This window comes from Mercenaria mercenaria, chromosome 15, assembly GCF_021730395.1.
Source record: "Mercenaria mercenaria strain notata chromosome 15, MADL_Memer_1, whole genome shotgun sequence".
NCBI classification, from domain to species: Eukaryota; Metazoa; Mollusca; class Bivalvia; order Venerida; family Veneridae; genus Mercenaria; species Mercenaria mercenaria.
This window is the reverse complement of record NC_069375.1, coordinates 23151835-23176605: the sequence shown is the minus strand read 5'-3', so window position 1 is coordinate 23176605 and position 24771 is coordinate 23151835. Positions and strand designations below refer to the sequence as shown.

Here is a 24771-nt window from a genome sequence, read left to right as displayed (position 1 = left end):
GTGAATTCTTAAAAGATTGTGTTGAAAACATCAAGAAAAATATTTCACATGGAGACATGAAGCCATGTACAGTGATTTTGGGGGAAGGGGGGGGGGGGGACCTATGTCCTATATAGCTATATATATCTAGCTATGTATATATAGCTTGGTTATTTTCCGAAAACGTAAACATTTGACAAAAAGGAAAAGAACAGTACTACACAAAATTTATGTATAAGAAAGAATATGTGTTTTGGACGTAATTTCATAAAATGAAAACAGACTTGATACTAAATATCAGTAACTGGCATTAAACTCAATCATTGTTTTATTTTTGGATTTTTAAGGTTGCCCAACGATATTTCACAACTTTAAATTGGGAATATTCACACTAACGATTTTGTTGGAGAACATGCACACACAGAAGTTACGAAGCTATAAAAAGTGTAAAGCTATGTAACCTTTTGCGACAACATGATCCTCAAACAAATATTTTAATCAAAAACTGAAAAATGACAAGGGTTTGATACCCAGCGATATGGATATTTTAAGATGCGAGTTATAGGTCACTGTTGTTGTTGTATTTTTATTCTCTTTTTTTCATATATGCGAGTGTCTGTCGAATGAATGAATGAAAGAATGAATGAATGGAAAAGTTTTTAATACATTGATAAACCTTTTTATATATTAGTGATTCGTGAAATTGTAAATGGTTGCATACATGTATATTGTTTTTTTATATTGTTAACTGAAGGTTCTACCGGAAATAAGTATTCGTTTTCATATTTATGCTATGTACACTTTGTATGTTACCATCATTAGATAGAGATTTTATTATTATTATAATCATTATAATCATTATTATTATTATTTTATTATTATCATCATTTGCAGTAGAAGATAAGAGATTTGAAATATCTTCCTAATGGTTTGTTAAAGCGTCTGTTCCGTACATCACAACGCCATTTCGTGTCAGTCCACCAGAGATACTACATAGTTTGCATGGTTTCTGGACATTTATTATTAGCCAACAGGTTCCGATATTGTTTATTTCGTCTGTTACACACCTGGTTTTCGTGGCTGAATTAGCAGTTGTACATTGCCACGTGGCTATCGTACTACATGTAATCGCAGGACCTTAAGTCGGTCAACAATGTTGCGAAAAGTTAGATCTGTTAACATCTCTATTTTATCCCAAATTTTGTAATTTAAGTATTACATTATTTTTTAGCAATATGGACAATTCAGCAACTGTATGTTGATACTCCAGAAGCATATTTGTTAATAAGTCAGTGTTACGACAGCATGAGGCAAGACAGTTGATGCAAAAGCAAAGTACAGGTCAGTTCTTTTTCTTTTCTATATATACGATTTCAAAAAATATAGATTTCAAAGGCAACACAAATATCGACAACTTAAAAGTTTCTTTCTTAATCAGGTCGGTCAAAACAGTCTCCGGATTTAGTTTGCAAACCCGGAATTTACGCAAACTCAGCTACCTTTTATCTTTGATTTTTATGTAATTTTTTGACATCTAACAATAGTTCGGGTCTCATAGAGAAATAATTGGCCGTTTTCTTTTACATATCTCAAACAATGAACTCTTGGTATATAAATGTATCAGTTCCTGATTCATTGTTTTCATCGGAAAGACCAACAAGCATTTACAATATGGAGAGGAAAGGTGTATTTTACTCTTTATGACAGTTTTAGTTCCAAATCATGATATATATTACAGAAAAAAAATGAAAGGAACAAAGAACTGTGCGTTTCTTTTCCCTTTTAGTGTGTATACTTAAAGGACATTAAACAGCATCTATGATAATCTCATGAAACGAAAAGTTCTATAGTTCTATATAAGTTGATTTTATTATAATGTGTTACCATAACTGCTCAAAATCAATATAAAAAAGAGATAGACTAGTGCACATTTAAGCAGAAATTCACATATGTCACTGCTAAATTATGTTACTTTAAACTACTTTTCAGATGTTCCAGGCATAGGGAAATTCTATTATGTGCAGTGTCTGCAAATGTTGATCCAAACAGCCACTAAAGCTTTAAATTTGATATTTGTGGCATAACTTTAGTTTTAGACTTGTGTAGGTTAAAGTGATACTTTGTTGTCTCATAGTTGTGAAAATCTGAAAAAAGAAACACACAAATGAACACTCATCCGAACAATATATATAAAATTCGTGCGGAAAAGAAAGTTCATGGTTAGAGAGATTAGGTCGATCAAATATGTGAACAAGGCAAACATAAAAAGAGACGGGAAGTTATATCTAGGTCAAATAGGAAATGATTTAGTGAAACATGATGGGCTATGAGTCAGAAAAGAAAACAAACTTTTATTATTAGTTTAGACATATTTTATTGCATATAATACATGTATTTATATACATGTAATATTATTGCAGCACATATAAACATTAACAATCTATTGAATTATAGCAAAAGGGTCGGGTCACAAGTTACGCCAACATTGGTAAATGGCTCTTCCCTTGAAAGTTAACTATTGCATAAAATTAATTACTTTTACGAAATTAACAATTATAAACATGTATTTCAAACAAGATTGAAGAAAAGACCAAAGTGTAACTGAAACTGAAAAAAAAAGAATGATAAATACAACTAGTTTAATGTTAGATATGATATTCATATTGCTATTTTCTCCTATTGGATCAGTTTCCCAGAATCTAGGCAAGGGCAGGAGTAACTGTCCGTTTTAGACAAACTGAGGTTTTATCAATTATTAAAATCAAATGTTACGTACTGTTAAAATAACAAGTTGCCGCTACTCTCACTGAAAACGATTAGAATTAATTTATGATAAATTTATGTACCGCCAAAGTAATTTGTGCTTTCGTCCGAGTATATTTCAGATCCGAATAATAGTAGTGTGCCATTTAAAGACCCACCACGACCTAGTGATCTACAAAAACTTCATGAAAATCATTCTTATAAAACAGGTAATATACAGCTATACTACAAGTTTTCAGGTGGACAATAACTTCTTCTGCAAACTTATTCAGTCAATCTCTTTTCAACATAGTTTCAAAAATATAGATGAATATCTATCTTACACTGTAGAAACAAAATGTGATTGAAATTTAACTAAATATACTGGTATCTGTACATATTGCTTTAGTAATTCAATAAAATGTTAAGACATTACACACATTGTCTTGGCCTAATATATGTCACTGTCAATTTGTAACTAAATACTTGTATATCTCATTTCATGAAATAGTTCGATTCTTTTGTTTTGTAAATTTGATACACTGAAAGAAATAATGTTCAGCATTCTCATGGGGTACCCACAATCACAGCTTGGATTATTTCTTAAATGGTTTCTGTATAAATCGTTATTCAGATTTATATCTAATGAATTCCATAGATCGGTAGATGACGGTATGAATGAGTTACTATAAATCTGAGTTCTTCGAGCTATTGTTAATCCCGTAACTATACGCGCTGCTTGATATTGTAATTTTTCTAAGAATTGTTTTTGTTGTACAATACATCCATCCCATAAATAGATGCATATTCTAATATAGGTCTCATATATAAAATACTAATTTGATTTAGAGTAGACTTCTTAGCTCTCATAGAACTCAAAACTTTCGATGCAGGCTTTTCTATGTGGCTGATATGCTCGAGCTATTTAAGATCGGACGATAGTTACACCTAAATGTTTATGACAATCAACATCCTAAATGTTTAAGACAATCAACATAATCTAGGAAAATATCACTAAAATAAAGAGATGGCTTTACATGTATGATTAGAAAAAAAAAAAAAAACATCACTTCAGTTTTGTTAGGATTAAAATCAACTAACCGCTGTTTGGACCACTGGCTAATTGTGGTTAGATCACTGTTTGATACAGATCCTATATAATTTGCATCATAAGAAGTTACAGCTTAGGCGCTGTAATCTGCAAACAAACGGGTAATGGTTAAAAGGTTTTCAGCTATGTTATTTACAAAGAAGAGGTCCAAGGGCCGAGCCATGTCGAACGCCCACATCTAGTGGGAGTACACCCGAGGTTCGCTACCAACAAAGACGGACAGTTTGCGATTCAAACGATAACTCGCAAACCAACTTAGTAGTGTATCATGTAGGCCATACTGCTTAAGTTTAAAAAGAAGAACGCGGTGCCAAACTCTATCAAATGCTTTAGATATATCACAGAAAACAATGCAAGTTGATTTTCTCTCGTAAAAGGATTAACATATTTGGTGATGCATATCTACTAGCTGAAAGACAGTTGAATGACCAGGTAAGAAGCCAGACTGTAGGGAATAGATCAAATTATTGGAGTGTAAATGGTTATATATATATGTTTGAAAATTACTCTTTCCATTACTTTTCTAACACAACTTATTAAGGAAATAGTTCTGTAGTTCGATAGATTATTTTTTTATTCTTTTTTTTTGAAAAGGAGCACTAAGTTTAAGTAAATTTCCAGGCACTAGAACAAGTACCTTCATGAAAAGATCTGTTAAATATGATACAAAGAGGATTTACCACTTTATGTGTTTCTGTAAGTAACATATGACTAATGTGATCGGGACCTACAGGTTTATTTGTTAATAATGAAGATATTATGTCAGCAATTTCACTTTCAGTTATAGGAGACACATGTAAGGTAGAATTTGTTTTTAACATAATGTTCGGTAATTGTGCATTTGAATCATCAACTCTTGACACAGAGGCAAAATACTAATCCCTCTGTTTATTTAGACAATATTTATCATTGAACGGTTTAATTGCTGCCTTATAGATATCCTTGAAATACTGGTAATGGAGTGGATGTTAAAGTATAAATATTCTCATTTAAATAATTTAATGTTCTCCGTTTTCAATGAAATATCATCAGCCGTCCATAAAAATAAAAATAAAACAATGATATTATTAAAATTTTGCTAGTCAGCGGTATCAATTTAGTGTCAAATTTATCTTCATTTCACGAAAATACGTCCAAAACACACTTTCCTAGACATATGTGTGGCACTGATCATGCCTTTTTCATCAGCTGCTTGCGTTTTCGGGAGAAAAAACCCCAAGCCATACGTAAAACATGGAACACAACTGTTAAATAATATGTTGGGCGGGTTCTGTGCTTATTTGATAAGAGTCGAAAGCTGCAATAATAAAATAAAGTTACAAGACTTTTCTTTCTTTGGGTGGCGTTAATTTTCGTGTGCATAGCTCATTTGTGTTGGTTTCAGATGACGTTGCATTTTGCGTTTCCCACAGCGATTATACTGAGATAACGAATGATAGGGGTTCAGTTTGTTTGGCCTTAGATAACGAAAATTACACGCCGTGTGCAATATCGATTACAACGCCATTTTGTAGTCACGGGGCGTATATCCTACCAAAGGGAAAACTTGCTGGATTTAAAATATTTGGGCTAAAGAAGCTGAGGTTTAATGAATAAGACAGAAGTTTGATGAGTAGGTTATACTTTTACAACTAATACATATATTTTTAGTTCAGTTCATGTATGCCATTATTTATCATCACAACTACTATTAAGGATAAATGTAAAGTGTTTTGAGACTATCCTTCATTGAAAAGTTATACCTTATAACCAGAACTATCAATGATATATTTATGTTTATGTATTGCATTGTTTAGAAGAAGTAGGAAATACTTCATACAAACGTAAGTTTGTTTTGGAATATACTTTTCTCTTATATCACATGTACTTTGCCTGTTAAAGTTTTGTTTCGTAGAAATGATTAAACTTCCGTTTCAAAAGTACTCTGTTTTACATTTGTTTTAACTGAGTGCATAACATATACTAGTATATCTAGGTACTCAAAGTAACGAAAAAATGGTATTTCTTTTAACCCTAGCAGTATTTAGACAGCTTTACTTTGACTTCCATTTTGCATTTTTACAAGTTTTTGAAATGTACATGTTTTGAAACATTCTCACACTTGGGACCGAGTTTATTTTAACTATTTTTTGTGTGTTATCCTTGACATATAATGTTGACTGACATTGCTATACTAATTGTTTATTTTTTGTTGTATGTATTAATATCATACTTGCCATGTAATTGTACATTTTATGTTGAAATAAATCTAGCCTGGATAAACATGTTAGGCTCACAATAATTAAAGACAATGATAAAATGTTTTTGAAAAAACAAAGGTTTACAAGTAGAACGGGATCAGTCAAAGTACATCTGGTATAAGGTAAGATCTGCTGTTACGACCAGACTAAGCTCTATTGAAAACCTCTACTACTTGTTCTAGAAAGTTTGTTATAAACAAAAACAAAGCATATGAGGCGTAGAAACGTAATACAAAAACCACCGGAGGGAAGGGTTTTACACGCTTTAAAAGAGCCTTAAAGTACATTATGGCATGAGTGTCAGTGTCAGTGATTTAAATCGTTTCTCCTCTTATGCAACTGTACAACATATTAGTCATCAAAATAACATATCGTGTAGGTATGTTGAAAGAAAAAAAAACCAAAACGACCAAGCAGAATAAATATTTACATAAAAGTCTAGTATGATCTTCTCTCCAACAACATAGATTTTAGTCATCAGTTACATTAGTACCACTTCTACCGATGTATCTTATATGTCTTGATAAATTCTCATACTTCAGTGTGACAATCAGTTCACGATATGTCGGAAAATCCAGTATGTCGGACAATCCGGAAGAAACTTCTTATTATCTGCGAATTATATCATTGTTTATCGACGTTGCAACAGAGACAGTTTTAAAGGCATTTCAATATCATATACCGGAACAAAATACTGCTCAATTCTTATCTTCAAGTGATACAAGACAAAAAGTTTCAAAGTTACTGAAAGATAAAGTTATAACAAAAGTACAGTATAATTTTGTAAGCGCATATAATCCGAATGCAGAAAAATTCGACATCTCTCTCCTTATAACCTTGCTTATCAACACCGACTTACTGCCTCCCCCGCAAAAGGGATGGGGGAATCGGCCAAGTAAGTCCGACCTGTCTCTGTCAGCAGATCTGCTGCGCCTGCGCGACATCAGAAATAGCATAGTTGCACACAAACGAACAGCAGCTTTATATAAGGAGAAATTTGAGAGATTATGGGAGGAGCTAGAGGATATTCTGATTCGAGTAAACAATGAGGTAGGACCTGGCACTTCGGAGGAACTTGAACAGAAGATTAAATTTTACCGAAGTAGAAGTTTAGATGGCCATGATGAAAGCAAGTATAGCCAGAAGTTGGAAGAGTTGTGGGAAAACTGTGAAGAAGTTTCCAGATTACAGGAAAAGGTATGACTAGATGTATAAAATATTAAGACAGAAAATGTTTTACCTAAATTATGTCATATCTCCAAGAATTATACTGTTTAAATAGGTAGTTTGTAAGCAGGGGGTGTTACATTTAATGTAGGTTAAGGTCGTTAACCTTAATATTCAAAATGGCGAGAAGACAAATCAGATCTGCATTTTAAAGCTACTCGCCCACAGTTAGGGTGAATTGTTCAACATGTTCATTTCCATCAAGTTTGGCATAGAATGTAAATATGACACTAAAAATGATAAAGTGAGTGAAAATACGTAAAGGTTAGATATTGGTAAAAATCAAGAAGAAAGTAAATTTTCTGTATTATTTCAAAAGCTTTGCAATGGATTACTACCTTCTGCACAATATTTGGGTTATTTCTAAGAATATCCTAAAACATCTTATGTCAATAATTTTTTTCCCACTAGACACTTTTAGAGTACTCACTTTTTACGGCTTTTTCACTTAAATGTGTGGGTTAGTTCCTTTAAACAGCGCTCGTTTTAGGGCAGTACTTATGGGGAAATATATAAACAACAACTAAGGGCGCTTTTGTATTATAAAAAGATGTCATACCATACATTTTACTGTTAAGGAGATAGCATTAAACTTATTTATTTGCACTCAATGATTTACTGAATCACTAAAATTATAGAGTTTCAGTTGACACTTGACATTCTGACACTCGCTGTCGAGCATGCACATCGTGAAAACATGTTTGTAACGATTAGATAGCGATTAGCTATTCAAAGCTCATTTGAAACTTACGGAGTCTTTGTGCATTTAAAAGTCCAAACTCAACGGTACACCGAAACCAAAACTGACATGACTTTAATTCAAACCTGAGTAATTAGTACATATTGTCTACGATTATTTTAATCGCTCAGCTACTACAAAAATAAATTATTATAGATGTGGACAAAGTTTGCGACTATATAAACTTTTGTGAAATCTTAAGATTTTCTATTTTTGAACGTAATGCAAAGAGAATTTACATTTTAAAGGCACTGACCTAAGGATTTCGGCTAAAATGATCTTTCTTTAAATTTGAAATTTGGTCAAATTATGAACACTATAAAATAAATTTAAACTATCTTAAAAATGCCAAATCAAGAAAAAAATATGCCAGAGTCGGCGCGGCAATAAACATTTTCCTGCGGTCTTGATCAATACACCACGGAGGAATACGTACTTAGAGATTGTTAAATATGAAGCTTTATAATTAAGGCAGTTCATCTCCGGTACCCCTATAGAAAACGCTTTTCAATTTTGAATGGAAACTAAGTAAAAACAACTTCTAATGCGCTTCAATATTTATTAAAAGTTTCAAGACCTTCTTAAGAAATATAGCAATAATTTTCTGATATCTAAAAGGTTTTTTATTGTTGTCGTACGATCTGGAGCTGGAGGACAATGCCATGCCTTTAACTGTAGATAGTCCGGCGATTATAGACTCATTGCTTGTATTTACAGGTGGAAGAGCTGGTCAAAAAGTGCAATGGTAAGTTTGATCATCAGCAATTCTTTAAAGAATCTTAATGACTGCCATATTTTTGTTACTTCGAACAGAAAATATATCCATTTCTTGTTAAATCCTATTTTCGATAATTGTTTTCTCATGTATTTGCCAAAGGATTGAATATCAATTAACACAGTAGAAAATATCATTGAATCCACTGGTTATGAAGGCTCTAATTGTATAATATTTAACGTAGTGATTTTTTAATCATGATATCATGCATATAACAAGTTTAAAGCTTTATGGACTTTAAAAGAATATATACTTGTTGACTCTTACAGGTAGACCCTTTTGTATTTCAAATATCTATATTGCAGTCATACAGATATTATGACACTATGTTAAACCAGTCATCTACCAAGTATAAATAAAGAAAGAAACAGGTCAAGAAGCATTTTATAATGTTATAAATAATTGCCAACATAATAATTTTGGTGTGAAATAAGTAGTATGTCAGGAAATGAAACACATAAATAATTGCCAACATAATATTTTTGGTGTGAAATAAGTAGTATGTCAGGAAATGAAACACAGAGAATATAAGTCCTCAATAACACGGCACACTTTTGAGAAATTGTGTCTGGAATTCTGAAGTAACATATAATGCTTATTGTAGCTGTTAGAGTGGACCATATGCGGTCTTGTTCTATTACTGGTATACTGTAATTGTCGTGATAACGTTAACGTTGCCGCCAATTTATGTATACGTCGGACGTCAGATATTGACGTCATGTTGTTGAGTTGTTTATGCAGAATTGAATAAAGGATCGAACTGTTAAGACGCGTAGTACTCTTTTCTTACAGAAATTCCATTATCGTATGCACATTTTTCTGGTGCCGTGACAACAACAAAGATGAATTTACAGAAACATATAGCACAGAGAAATGCTCAGAAGAATGTTATAGACTATTATTTAGCGAGAATAGAAGACGCCAAAAGCGCCGAGAACATTTCACTGATCGATTTCAACGGAATATTTGAAAAACTCGCGTTAAAAGTGAAACAAATGGAAGAAATGAACGAGAAGATTGCAAATCTTACGGACAGCGAAGAAATTAACGAAGAAATTATACAAACCGAAAAGTATATGTTGGACTTAGACCTTAAAATGAGACACCTTAGTGACTTTAGAGATAAACAGATTCGTACGATGTACAACAACCGCAGTTTTTCCCCACTGATGGTCAGTCAACTCTTCATGTGGAGTCGCAGCAGACATTTTCCTCTGAATTTTCGCAGTCCACAACTGACAGATCGTCACAGAGCACTTCCGGTTTTCAACAAGCACAGTTGAATGTAAATGCACATCCTTTCGTCAGTCAGAAATGTAAGTAACAATTCATTTCAATTTCATAGACTGCCAAAGTTGTCTCTACCCAAATTTTAACGGTGATATTCTTAAATGGCAAGGTTTCTGGGATTCCTTTGAATCAACCATTCACCTGAATACCAATCTCACAGGGCGTACAGAAGTTTACATATTTACAGTCTCAGCTAGAGGGCGTTGCAGCACGTACTATAGACGGTTTTGCCTTAACAAATTCCAATTATTTGAGAGCCATTAGTTTACTTAGAGAGAGGTTCGGACAACAGCATAAGATTGTACATACCACCATGCAGGCCTTGATACAACTACCGGCGCCATTGAACACGCTTAGCAGTTTACAAGCGTTCCATGACAAAATGGAAACGTACATTCGAGGGTTAGAATCATGGGCAGAATTTAAGAAAGTTACGGAAGCCTGTTAGTGCCAATAATTTTAGACAAAATGCCACAAGAGGTCAGAAAAAATCTTGCACGAGAACACGGCGACAATGACTGGAAGTTAGAAGAACTTAGGAGTGCCCTGAGGAAAGAAGTCCCGGGTACTTGAAGTCGGAATTCAAAGCTATACACCGGAAATAAACGATTTCATACCGACATCGTCTTTTTACACTGGAGCGTTATCCCAAACAAGAAGAAAGCAAAATAAAGACAAAACAGAGATAGATTTCAATACAAACAGAAAAATAAATCAAATGATATCATTTGTGCATTCTGTGAAGAATCAATAAATCTATTGACTGTACAAGGTTTCCCGATACGCTGTTAAGAATGCAGAAAGTGAAAGAAAAACAATTGTGCTTTAATTGTTTAAGAAAACACCGGGTCATAAAATGCACGTCACAAAGAAGATGTCTGGTCTGTAAAAAGAAACATCATACTAGCATATGTAACAACAAGAGTAAAGAACACAACAGTGGCGGGAATGTTCCGGATGTACAGCCATCAAAACCGGAAACGGCAGTTCTACATTCATCTACCCAAGAAACTTCCCATGGTGTTTTACTGAAAACAGCATTAGCAAGGTGACTTCCGGTAACATAACAAGGGATACTCATATCCTGTTTGACGAAGGAGCACAGAAGTCATTTATCACCGAGACGCTAGCACAAGAATTGCAACTATCCAATCCGGTACAGAAACCTTACACTTAGCAACGTTTGGTAACCAAGAACAACAACTAAAACATGTTGATTCCGCAACGGTGTACCTCATTACAAACCAGAAAAAAGAATACCGATCAATGTATTAATAGTGCCTACTATATCAGTACCTATTAGTTTCCAGTCTACACAACACAGCGTCCCATTTACCTTACCTGAGAGGACTGAACCTGGCACATCCGGTTAGCGGCGATGAGGTATTTACAATTTCTCTGCTGATAGGAGCTGACCATTACTGGGACGTCATTGAAGATCATATTATACGCGGATGTGGACCAACTGCAGTGAAGTCCAAGATCGGATATCTTTTGTCGGGACCTGTGAATGCATACTGCAACAATACTACTAGTAAGATGAACCACATATTTAACGTTATGACCACACGTGCACGAGATGAAAACGCTATAGAACGTTTCTGGTCGCTCGAGAGCATAGGTATCACTCCGTGCAAAGACGAGCATGAGAAGACGGATTACTTGGTGCAGTATCAGCAGACGTCAATTGAATTTACAGACGATAAGTACACTGCAGCCCTTCCATGGAATTAGACCACGACCCTTTCCAACAAATTACAACATCACAAAGAAAAGAACTGAGAGCACGATTCGCAGACTTAGCCAGGAACTGATATGCTAAAGAAATATGGTGAAATTATATCAGAGCAAGAGAGACGGGGATTTATAGAAAAGATTTAACGATGTTGCACAAACTTCAAATGCAGTCCACTATATTCCCCACCACCTGTGCGAAAGGAATCATCTACCCATCCTATTCGTATCGTGTATGACTGTAGTTGTAAACAGTCATCTAGTCAACCTAGCCTGAACGACTGCCTGGAGTCTACAGCACCTGTGCTGAATGAATTAACGTCTATATTGATGCGATTTCGATTGAAAAAGTACGCTGTAACCACTGACATAGAAAAAGCTTTCCTACATGTGGGACTACAGAAAAAGACAGGGATGTTACCCGGTTTTTGTGGCTCACTGATCCTAGTGATCCTAAATCTCAACTTTGCACATACCGATTCAAAGCAGTGTTGTTCGGCGCGACGTGCTCACCGTTCATTCTTAACGCCACTATTCTCAAAACCTGGAATTGAACAAAACAAACAAAGCAGCCGAGATTATAAAGAGAGATTTATATGTTGACAATTATACTCTCTAGTTTTGAAGAAAAAAGAGATCTACTCACCTATTTCCGTGATGCACGTGATCTGATGAAATGTGCCAGTATGAACTTAAGATCGTGGTCTTCTAACAACTCCGAACTAAAAGCTATCGCCACACGAGAGGAGTCATAGATAGAGATGAAGTAACCAAGGTATAGGTATGTGCTGGAAACCGGAAACAGATTCCATGGCATACAGACATCACAAGATACCAAAGTTAGAAATCTGTAACCAAGTGGGACATTCTAAGATATTCATCACGAATTTATGATCCACTAGGTCTGTTAGCCGGTAACAGTAAGGGCAAAAATTACTTCTTCAGCAATTATGGAAAGATAAGTTTGATTGGGATGTACCGTTACCACTAGAGGTGCAAGATAAATGGAACAAGCTGGCTGAAGATCTGAACACAGTTACAGATACAGAGTTTTCCAGACAGTACATACGGCAGTCAAAGCATAAACAGACCATAAATAATTCAAGAACAAAAAGTACTCTCCATGTATTTGTCGATTCCAGTCTCAAATCATATGGAGCAGCAGTATACATAGTGAACGCAGATGGATCCAGATTGGTGATCGCGAAAAAATCGGGTAGCTCCCGTGAAACCCATGACATTACCACAGCTCGAACTTATGGCCGCAGTAGTCGGCGCCAGATTAGTTCAACACGTACAAGAATCCTTGAACATTTCCGACGTCATCTGCTGGTCCGATAGCCAGATTGTGCTTCATTGGTTATCAACATCTAAACCACTGAAACGGTTCGTGCAGAACAGAGTGATAGAAATACAAACACTTACTAAAAATTACCCATGGCACTATTGTCCAACATATGATAATCCTTCAGACCTTCTAACTCGTGGTATTCCTGCTGACAGCTCTTACAGAACGACCTATGGAACAGTGGGCCGTCATGGATACAAAACCAGTCCAACTGGGGCCCGTTTGGAAACCAACAGAGAATGAAATGCAGACGACAACAAAAACGCAGACGACAGTTTCGGATATCTCGTTGCCCTCCGATGCCACAAAGATGAGCGTAGTATGCAGTATAAAGTGTAGCACAAATGAAGGCATCCATCAAGTAATCAACATAGAGAAATACAGCAAATACTTCAAACTGTTACGTGTAACTGCTACTTATTACGATTCATAAGCAATTGCCGAAATACCAGACAAAACTTACCGATGAATTAACGACAGCAGAAATCGAAAGAGCAGAGATAAGGTGGCTAAAATGTTGCCAAGAAAGTACTTACCAGATGAGATGTCCAGTTTGAAGTCCAATACCACCAAAAGATTACCACTTGTCAAACAATTGCGTTTATTCGTAGATAAAAGCGGTATTATTCGTTGTGAAGGACGTATACATAACGCGCCATTATCCGACGTCACCAAATTCCCCTATTTGTTACCGAAGAGACATCCACTTACACGCCTGATTGTACTAGACACACATGAGAACCAGTTACATGCAGGAACGAACGCTACTGCTACCCAGTTAAGGCAGAAGTACTGGATCCAGCTACCAGGGGAGTGCGTAAAATCTATCCTCAGGAAATGTACAATATGCAGACGAGTACAAGGAAAGCCGTATAGAGCGCCAGATCCACCACCATTACCAAAAGTAAGAGTAGAAGAGTCTCCACCTTTCACTGTGACTGGAGTTGATTACACAGGTGCGTTATACGTAAGAGACCATTCCGGAAGCGTAATAAAAGTATATATATGTTTATTCACATGGGGCCAATTCTCGAGCCTTACATTTAGAGGTTGTACCAGACCTGTCCAAAGAGTCATTCCTACTAGCTTTTAGGCGTTTCGTAAGCCGGAGATCAGTTCCGAGGGTCTGATGTCAGACAATGCTACAACGTTTACAAGTGCTTCAGAAAGCTTGAAACATTTTTCCAGTCAACTCAAGTCAGAGAAACATTAAGCAGAAAAGGCACAGAATGGAAATTCATTCCCAAACGAGCACCATGGTATGGAGGATGGTGGGAGCGACTAATAGGTCTCACAAAAAATAGCGCTGAAGAAAGTTGTAGGATGCTCCCTTGTTACCATGGAAACACTTCAAACGGTAGTTACGGAGATCGAAGCCATGCTGAACGACAGACCCTTAACTCAGATGTCATCAAGTGTCGATGACATGGACCCACTAACACCGTCAACCTTCTCTACGGCCGGAGACTGACGTCACTTCCGTATAACACAACTACCTTAGACTTTGAAAATTCATCCAAATTTGACGAACATTCTGCGGTTACAAAACAGGCAAAATTACAATCAAAGCTCCCTTTACCATTTCTGGAAACGGTGGAGAATGGAAGTACTTAACAGCATTACGTGAATCTCACCGTAAATCAGGAACGAATGATCAGATGATAGCCGTGGGTGACGTAGTACAAATCCACGATGAATGTCCACGGAACCAATGGAAACTAGGCGTTGTTGAGCAGTTAATTACCGGAAGAGACGATCGTACCCGAGCTGCTACAATTAGAACTGCGAACGGAACTACAACCAGACCAATAGTGAAATTTATACCCCCTAGAATGTGTGAACTATAGAAACACTTAAAACATTACGAGTGTAATGTGAAGAGATGTCAGATTCATTAATCATAGTTAGTTATTATTGCGAAGTGGTTCATTTTCTAAATTCGCGAATATACTGTGACAGTTAAAAGACACGCTAATTTGAAGTTTATTTTAATTCAAGCATGTTTAGAGTTGTACTATTCCTTAATACGAAAAACCCTGACTGGTGCATTCTGCAGGATATTAAATGTGACTTTTTTTTGTAAATTTTTAGATATTTCCTTTATCTGAGCATTCATTTTATGAAAAGACACTAGAGATATCATTATGTCATGGTGTTTTGCAAAATATATCATTTAGCGGCCCCCAGGATGTCGTGATAACGTTAACGTTGCCGCCAATTTATGTATACGTCGGACGTCAGATATTGACGTCATGTTGTTGAGTTGTTTATGCAGAATTGAATAAAGGATCGAACTGTTAAGACGCGTAGTACTCTATCTTACAGAAATTCCATTATCGTATGCACAGTAATATAATGTTTTCTTTGAATATCAGAATAAAAGATAGTTTTAGATTTCTAGCAAAGCACTGGTAGACTGCATTTATTACTTTACCATCTTTGTCAAAAAGCGTCCGATTGTCAAAATTCAGAACCAAATTTATACATACATATTTCTAAAACAATCTCATCGGCATAAGAGTTAAAAGGGGTTGCTCACCAAACATGTGTATCTCGAAGTCAGAAATAAGAAAGAAAACATTCACAGGGGATTGTAAAAACAAAAAATGTTTTCACAATGTCGATGCAGATGGGTTGGGTACATGATAATATCAATATGTGCTCGAAAATCATAAATAGTTAGGCAATTATTTATAAAATTATAAAAAGCTTCTTGAACTGCTTTCTTGTGTAATGCATGCATGTGAATAAAGAAATGATACTACTTTTTCGTTTTCAAACAGATAAATTTTCAATACTTTATTAATATTAATTAAAATCTAAAGGAAGCTGTTTTTAAACATCACCTAATTTTCAGACTTTGGCGTTGATTTCTTTTTAGGACTGTTTTCCTGTATTGCATGAACAAATAAAGATTATAAATCATTAATAAATCTTTATGTTGGAATTAGTTTAAGGTTCTGATATTATTTCTAGTAATATGACCGGCCTATATTGAATACATTGCCATTTGAATATTTGATATATTTGCTTTTTGTTTTTCAGAGTTTACTTTGTTCTTTAAGGAAACCCCAGAAAAATATTCACGGTATGTTAGATTGATGTTTGAAGGTGGGCGTCTTGTACTGTATGAGTTATTAAACAAAGGATTGTCGGAACAAGGGCTTGACTTAAGAACCGTTCTTTTCAGTAAACGAGATGTATTAGAAAGTAGCATTGTCAAAAAGAATTAATTATCAATTTTTTTCATGGAAAAACTGATTTTTTTAAGTTAACATTGACTACATTTTGGGGATATCACTGTTTTTTGCCGATTTTTATTGAGGCTACAGTTAAAACAAGCAATCTTAAAGAAATAAATATAATTAGAGATGCGAGAAAGAATTATGCTGTCACAGCTTTGATAAATGAAAATTTTTTTCCCATTTTGGGGATCATTTACAGCAAAAGGGCAGCGTAAAACACTTGATAAAGAAGACAACAAAAGTGTGAAGAAAAATCAAGAGATACAGGACCCGATCACAGACAACCAAACAACGGTTTTTGGTTTTATTATTTAAACCCAAACTAAAAACCATAAAGGGGAAAAAAAGTTTGTCCCTGATCTCTATAAGGTACTGCATTTAAAAAATCAAAGGTTTTTTTATTTTTGACGACTCGGCTTTGCTTTTTACATATATATTATTAATTTTTTTCATTTTTTCTTTAACTCCGTTCTGTTTAATTTTAAGTCATACATCTTTAAACAAAAAATTTCGTCAGCGAGATTTTTCTTTCTAACTCGTGATTAAAAATACGTTCCCATGGTTAGCAAGAAAACTCCACTTTGGGTTAAAATCCATAAAAAATAATTTCATTTAAAAACCCCCACATAAAAAATAAAAAAAGTAAAACAAATCAGCCATCAAAATCTTTTAATAATTTACAATCTTTACTTATACTTAATGCTTTGAGTTTAATAGGTGATTCTTTTTTGCCTGAGTCTACATAACTATTTTACACAGAATTACACGAAAAGAAAATATGAAAATGAATTTTTTTTAAAAGTTTCAAAAAAACTCTCGAAAATTTAAAAAAAGCCCAAACAAATGAAAAGATGCGGGAATCCTTTCAAGAATAACATGAAAATTTTACAGCGGGGTTTTTAATAAAAAAGCTTTTTTAAACCCCCGGCAATTCGATTACTTTCTAAACAACTAAAAATTTTCGTTCCCTTAAACTGGTTTTAAAATTTTCATAAAAAAAATAACTGTAGAATTACCCCAAATAAATCAAATGAAAAAAAAAATTTTTCATTTTCGGAATTTTGAAAAATGAAAACATTTGGGAGAAAGCAGAAAAAAAAAAAAATTCGCCGAAGATACGCTTCATACGGTGTGGCAAGCTGCTCTTGCTAGGTCGGAAAATTCACATGATTTTGTTGATTCAAACAAAGCACAAATTTAGAAAGAAAAAATATAAAAATTTTAAAGTAACCGACATCAAAAGACACTCATTTTTTTTAAAAAAAATGTGTTCTGTTGGGTTTATACAAGTCAAGACTATCTGAGGGGGGACCTTTTCAAGAAACCCCTTTTGCAAAACTATCTAAAAGTTACAGTATTTCTGTATGAAGTCTGAAAATAAAAGGGCAACATTACTTTCGAGAGTTTGAAAAAAATTTCGGAAAATCCCGAAAGTACTTTTTAAAAATGTCAAAACTCATCAAAAATCACTTTTATCAAAAAAATCGTACACTATAATGAAGCCACTTTTCTGCACTAAAAAAAAAAGTACATAATTACATGTATTGTATCAAAACACACCAACAAAATTATAACAGCCACCGGGGCCCTTTCGTTTTTTGAGAGAAATTCCCGACTTCGAATCACTCCCCTTACCAATAAATTTTTAAAATCTCACTTTTTTAAAACAATTCGGCTAACGGTGTCATTTTTTCCCCAGTGTCCCCCCTGCAAAAACCCACCTTTGGTTTTTTCCTCCACCCCCCAAAGCTGGAAAAATTGCCATAAGACCTATATCGTGTCGGCGTGACTCTAAACCCAACAAAACAAATTAAAATAAAACTTTCTATTCTCAACTCCTTATTTCAAAGGATAATCTTTTTTTTTCATACGTTTTAACTATTAGTGTTTCTGCTTTAAAAGGGTTGTGAAATACATTTCAAAGTATCGTGACATATACTTCGAAGGGTTGTGATATATATTTCAGTTTATGACATATTTCAGAGAACTGTGATGACGCACCTTGAGCCCTGAGTTTGCCAATTACAGTTTTTCCCACAAGGAATCGAGACATGAATTTTTGAAGCGAAAAATTACTAACAGTATCAACAAAAACTGCCCGTCTGTTTTTCACAGTAAGAAACAAATCTTTAAAAATAATCCCCGACTTAAAGGATTACTGAGTATTTGAGAAACCGGTAAATTTTAAACAGTTAATTTCAAATAACGAACTACTGTCGTTAGATATTGTTGAAATTTTAGATTTGAACTTTAACTCCCAAAAAGAGCGCTGGTCCATATTTTTTTAAAAAAGACGAGTATTACTCAATATTTGTTTGATTTAAGTAAAAAAGAATAGCTGATGTCAATAATAAAAAAAAAATACCGCACCAATAAAAAAGTGCATCGAAAAAAATTCTCCTAAAACCCCCCAAAGGTAACTTTTTTGTTTTTTGAAAAAACATCATCATTTCGGAAAGCTTACTACAAAAAGAAAACGCCCGCTACCAGGAAAAAGGGTATTTCATATCATATACAGTACTTTGTTGTTTTGGACAATAAGAATAAAGTTTCAGTAAAAACAAATATATTAAATATTTTAGAGTAAACATTATTCATTTGACATTTAAAAACAAAAAGATGGCAGTCTTTTTAAAGTAGGGTGGTTTAATTTTTAATGCTTTTTCATTACTGAAAAGGCACCATTCAAAACGAAATTCAGTTATATCACAATCGGAAATCATGATTAATTTTATTTCTCAGGTAGAAGACGAGAAGCCAACGCATTCTGAGCTGCTATCAAAAGAAGGTAATCATTTCTTAAGAACACACGAAAACTTATTGTACACTAACCGAAACATGTTACCCTTTTCAAAATTTCGCAATTTTTTAAAGTAACTAATTATAACTCAATCTTCAAAAAAACCCTTTTTAAAGACAAGAAATATTAAATCAAAAGCGAAAAAGTATCATGAAATTTAAACATAAAAAACGACGGATTATTTGATTTTTCAACATCAGATATTTTTTAAATTAAACCAAATAAAAATCTTTTTTCTAAATATGACGGGAAAAAAACAATTATTTTTGTTTTTTCGGTTTTTCCCGTCTTGAAACGAAATTCCCGTTTAAAAATTCAGACTTCATTATTTTAGTGACTTTAAAACTTGCTGAGCTCGAAAAAAATAAAAAAACATTTTAAAACAATTTATTTGTTGAAAACTTTAGTTAACGCAACTTTTCCCCCAAAAGTCTGAAAAAATTTTTATAAATTTGAATATTATGAAGGATATTGCCAGAAATATCATCATGGTGCTTTTAGCACTTGCCATTGGTATACAGTACATTAAACATGGACGTTTCTTTTATTATTGCTTTGTTGTCCTCATGAAATGAAAAAAAAAAAAAAGTAAAATTCCTTTTTATAAAAAGGGAAAAAGCAAAAACATTTAAGTTATATTTTCTATATTTAAAAATTTTTTCTTTAAAAACTGCAAATAATAGTATTGTAATTAAAACGTTTTAAAACAAATTGAAGATGTGCCATCTGTTTTGGGACATCGCACTGAAAAAAAAACACGAAAGGAAACAATTCACAATAAGATGTTGTTTTTTTCCAATCGGATCCTCACAAATAATGCGATGAAATACAATGTTATGCTTAAACGATTATAAAAACACTTTACAAATATGCACATATGTAATAGAACTTATGTATAAAATGAATTGTCGACTGAAAACGCATTCATTTTTATTGCAATTTATTTCTTCTTTATGTGCATTTCATCAGAAGATGTATGTTCAAAATTGACAAGTTCATATATATATATTACAGTTAACATATGCACTTTTTAGAACGTCTATCCCCATTTTGAATTCAGAAAGTGTGTAACGTATATTGTCTTTATGTAAGGATAACAATCTTAATGTTACCTGTTATAAAAGTATAGATCCGATTTGGCAAATTGTATAATTTTTTCACATAAACTTTTTTTTGAGAGACGGATAATGTCATATTCATGATTTAATCAAACTAGCCGACATACAAGATTTTATGTGATTGTATTTGTGTATAATATTTCTTTGCAGCAGCATTTAAAAAGGACCTCGTAAATCATAAAGGAAGAGACATACAAAAATCCCTTTGGGACGAATATTGAGATAAAATGACCGTTATAAAGCGATTTCCGCCTTACCATTGTACGATTAAACATTCATAATCAGGATTCACCCAAAATTTCCCTAAAGGTTGCCAGTAGAGAAAAATTTTGCAGAAACATTACCTGACTGCTGAAACATTTTTTGGGCAAAACTGCTTTTTAAAAGGGCTGACCCTTGTTGGGCCAACTCAGATTACGACAGGCATGGCTGAAAAACACATCAAAGAAAGCGTAGAAGAAATGAAAAGGTTTGAGTTCTTGTTTACAGTGTGTGTCGGAGAATTGAAAGGTTACAGGTATCAAGTAGATGACATGATTTACTGCGATATTATTGGTCAACTCGGAGATGCGAATAACTACAACATAGAATTCCTTAAAACCTCTTATCAAAAAAAAAGTTTGATATTTCTAGATGCATTGATAAAAATTTTTAAAAATTTCAATTTTGTCCCTTTCCGGATAGAATCAAAAGAACGATAAATTAACACTGCTACATGCACCAGGACATATAACCCTTCCCGGGCTTAGTTCACAAAAATAATAAACATATAAGAAGACCTTTAGAGAGTAGTACTTCAGAAACGATTTCAAGAAACATCATTTCACTGATTTCGGAAAAACGAAACGAGCGCGCCTGCTACGATTTAAAAATACTACTCGAAAAAAACAGAATCATTTGATAAGTTTCCCAGTTTTACGACTCATTTTCTTTCTCTTTGGATGATTGGGGGGAAAATTGAAAAATCGCAATGCAAAAACACACAAATGCCCCTTCTGTTAGACGAAACCTTTTTGAAAGCGCGTTTGCTCAACAGTTTTCAAGTTCAAAAAAATATCCGCCAAATTTAAATGCAAATAATTTCAAACCATTCATCGCTTATTTATAAAAAAAAGGTCACGGCGTTCGATACTTTTTTGGTTCACCGACGGAGCGAATATTATATTTGCGAAACGAGGCCGAAAAAGTTTCTTTTTCGACTCCAATATCCCCCCACCGATGTCCTCGAAGCTGGGTTCATAACAGGGAAACTTTTTCAAAATGCCCGCAGGAAAACTTCAGCAAGAAAAAATTTCCCTTTCATTTATTTTCTCAGTCCGACACGAGTTCCCTGCACTGTATATAAGTATGTTTCTCAAAACCGGATAGATACAAAAAAAAAGGCAACTGCACACCGTTTCCTCAACTGGAGTTTCGTGTTTTCTTTGTTTTTGAGTGGTTCAACAAAAAAGAGCTAGAGATTTTTGATGCAAAGCAAAATTTTTAGTTTTTAGGAAGTTTTACAGGAATACAGACAACATAAGCCAAGAATAAAAAGCAATTCAGGGAAAAACAAACATGAGGGTTCGTTTGAAGAAAGTAAAATAGTGGCCGGGGCAAATTTTTCGTTTGCCCTTACAAGAGCCTTAATACTACTCGGTTAAAAGATTCGTATGAACTATCTTTGGGGAAATTGTCAAAGCAAATCGAAGTATTTAGTCTGTCAGTTGAAGCTCTTTACCTAAAGGGATCTGGTTGACAAGCTTTAAACCCCGGGTGCGCAGAAATTGAGCTTTGGGGTTATCGGGATTTCAAACAACCCATTTTTACAAGCACAAAAACCCCAATATATTCATTTAAAAATATGTTTTTGAACCTACTTTTCCCCTTTTGGGGGCTCATGCTTTCACTCATTCGTCTACCACGATTAAGCTTGGGGGCCCAAATTATGTTATGACCCAGCACAGTTCAAATTCTTCATACTTTTAACGGAAAACAACATACACAAATTTTCGAGGGCGATCCATTAAAAAGGGCCCTTTGGGGACTTTCCTGACCTTTTTTTAAATCTGAAACGTCACAGCGCACGCTATTTGAAAACGACGAAATACCTATAACAAATGGCAATGAACCCCGAATCCTTGTAAACGCCAGTGGGAAACCTTTCCCCCAATACTGCAACATCATTTTTCGTGGTTGGAAAAGGCTTCGAAGCTACAAACATATTTTCTCTCATATCTCGGGAAAATCTATATAAACCAATGACAATGTTCTTCCGTGTTTTTTCAATCTTGTTTCCTTGATCTGTCCTTCATGATTTGGTGAAAGCATTATTACTTTCCACCTAATGAAAAAGAAAAAATAAAAGCCTATATTGCAATTCTCCTAAGGAAATTTCATAAAGTAATTTAATCAATTCGGCTTACAGGGAACGGACGGGGGATTAAAAAGAAAAAGTAAATTTAAACCGGAAATTGACTTTGATAAAAAAAAGGCAAACAAAGGTCACGTCAAAATCACTGTTCTGAGATATCGCAATGAAACTTCAATTTCGAAACAAACCCGAAGCAAATCGAAGAAATAGAACGAAAAAGGGTTTAAATTTAATCTAATTTTTGCGGGGTTGTTGTTCCAATCTTAAAAGGGACCAATAAAAGATGTACCAAAAAAACACATTAAGAAGTGTAATGTGTACTCATTGAATCAAAGACTAAAAAGCACTTTTACTTATTACAATACAACACGGGAAATGGTTACCAAGTGATTTTTAAAATGGCCAAATGTTTTTTAAAGATTTGAAAAATCAAAATTGAAAAAATCACATCTGAAGATATCATTTTTTAAGCACATGATGATTTAATTTTCGTAGAAAATTATTTTTGCAATCTTTTTAATAGTATTACTGTAATAAAATTTCATTTGCTTCATTGGAGCGGTTTATGATGTTTGAAAAAGGTATATTGGGTATTGGTTTCGTCGGATTAACTCATTAAACATATTTTAAAAAAAAATTCAAGGGGCCGTAAGTTTAGTTAGCAAGGAATAATAGAACAAGCGCAATAATGAGATTTTTAACCGCCTTTTTTGGAATGAAAATGGGTAATTTTTTATTTGTTTCTTTTTTGATATTTTAAAGTAAACGGGGTTTTGGGGGGGAAAAGGTTTTTTATTGAAAGACAACATTTAAAAATAAATTTGAACGAATGTTTTGTAAAAAAACGAAGACCTTAGCCGACGAAAAACAAACCAGGACCTTCACACATAAGGGACACACCATTTCCTAAAAAAAACAAACTCAGTAGCAAGGAATTTTAAAATGCAACGTTAAACGGGCCCTACTACTATACCCCTCCATTTTTAAATTTGTCCCAGATTCGTGAGCGAACCCCGGGGGACGTTCCAAAGTCCAATTTAAATTTTTTCCCGGATATAAAAAACTGGCGCCAAATAAAACGGACTGACAAATTTTAGTCGTGCCGGATTCGAAACGAACCCCACATTGAAGAGGAACCCAAACCCCGCAGCAAAAAAAAGCAACCCAATACACAGAAGTATAATCAACCTATACTCTACCTCTAGTTTCAAAGGGTTATGCATTAAAACGACACTCACGCGACTACAAACTTTTTCGTGGTAAAGCAATCTAAAACCCCCCGATAAACCAAAATCAATTAGAAAAATTTGTTTTTGGGCTTTTTTAGGGTAAGTTTCGAGAAATTGTTTTCAATATATTAAAAATAACAGTGATTTTTTTGACCTAAACGATTAGCAAAATTTAAAAAATTTTTTCAATCACTATAAGGTGGGTAACATAAACGTACAACAGCAAAAGATTTTTTTGTAAGTCATATGACAAATTTTATAGTTTTTTGCATGGATATTTAAAAAAGGGCCCCCAGCACTCGCCCATTTTTTTCGGGGTCGGGATCGGCGTCCGCGTTTTCGTCCCGGTTTGGTCAAGGGTTTTTTATTTAAGCTAAATCTTGTAACCACTTGGCGAATGGGGAAACTCAAACATTTTTTCATGTGAAAGCCTTGCATGCCAGCAATAACTCATCTTTCTTTTTTCAAAATAATTCCTTTTTTCGATTTAGAAATTGGTGAAAATTTGTGTATATAAGCTAGCATCTCCGTACCCTCTAATGGGAATTGGTTGAAACATGATAACGCGTCTACTGTGATGATCTGACATGCATTGTACAAGTTCCATATCTCTGTTTTGAATTAAAAAAAAAAAACATTCCCTTTTTTTCCTTTTTTTTTTCTTTCAATTAACACCTGGGGACAAAGGTTTTGAATACGACGTATGTCCTCCAAAGCCTTGCATTTTTAACTTTCATTTTTCAAAAAACAAAGACATGCAACGCGAAAAACCCTAGAAATTCAAAAAGACAACCCTTTTTCAAAAAAAACATAGTTTAAAGAAAAATCCTTTCTGCCAATT

At 34.1% G+C, this 24771-nt stretch overlaps 1 protein-coding gene across 1 annotated transcript; it reads left to right on the top strand.

Moving 5' to 3' along the window:
- Nucleotides 1–5272: 5272 nt before the first annotated feature.
- Nucleotides 5273–16418, top strand: LOC123548398 (E3 ubiquitin-protein ligase DZIP3-like). The gene is made up of 4 exons (XM_053524128.1): nt 5273–5448; nt 6615–7269; nt 8756–8783; nt 16231–16418. The coding sequence occupies exons 1-4, from the start codon at nt 5441–5443 to the stop codon at nt 16416–16418; spliced, it is 879 nt and encodes a 292-aa protein (XP_053380103.1). The 5' UTR covers nt 5273–5440.
- The last annotated feature ends 8353 nt before the right edge of the window (nt 16419–24771 follow it).

Excerpts from the sequence above, each read along its gene's own strand:
- LOC123548398 (XM_053524128.1), top strand. Across the intron at positions 7,270-8,755 it reads TTTCCAGATTACAGGAAAAG|GTGGAAGAGCTGGTCAAAAA; the intron begins GTATGACTAGAT and ends TTGTATTTACAG. Across the intron at positions 8,784-16,230 it reads GCTGGTCAAAAAGTGCAATG|AGTTTACTTTGTTCTTTAAG; the intron begins GTAAGTTTGATC and ends TTTGTTTTTCAG.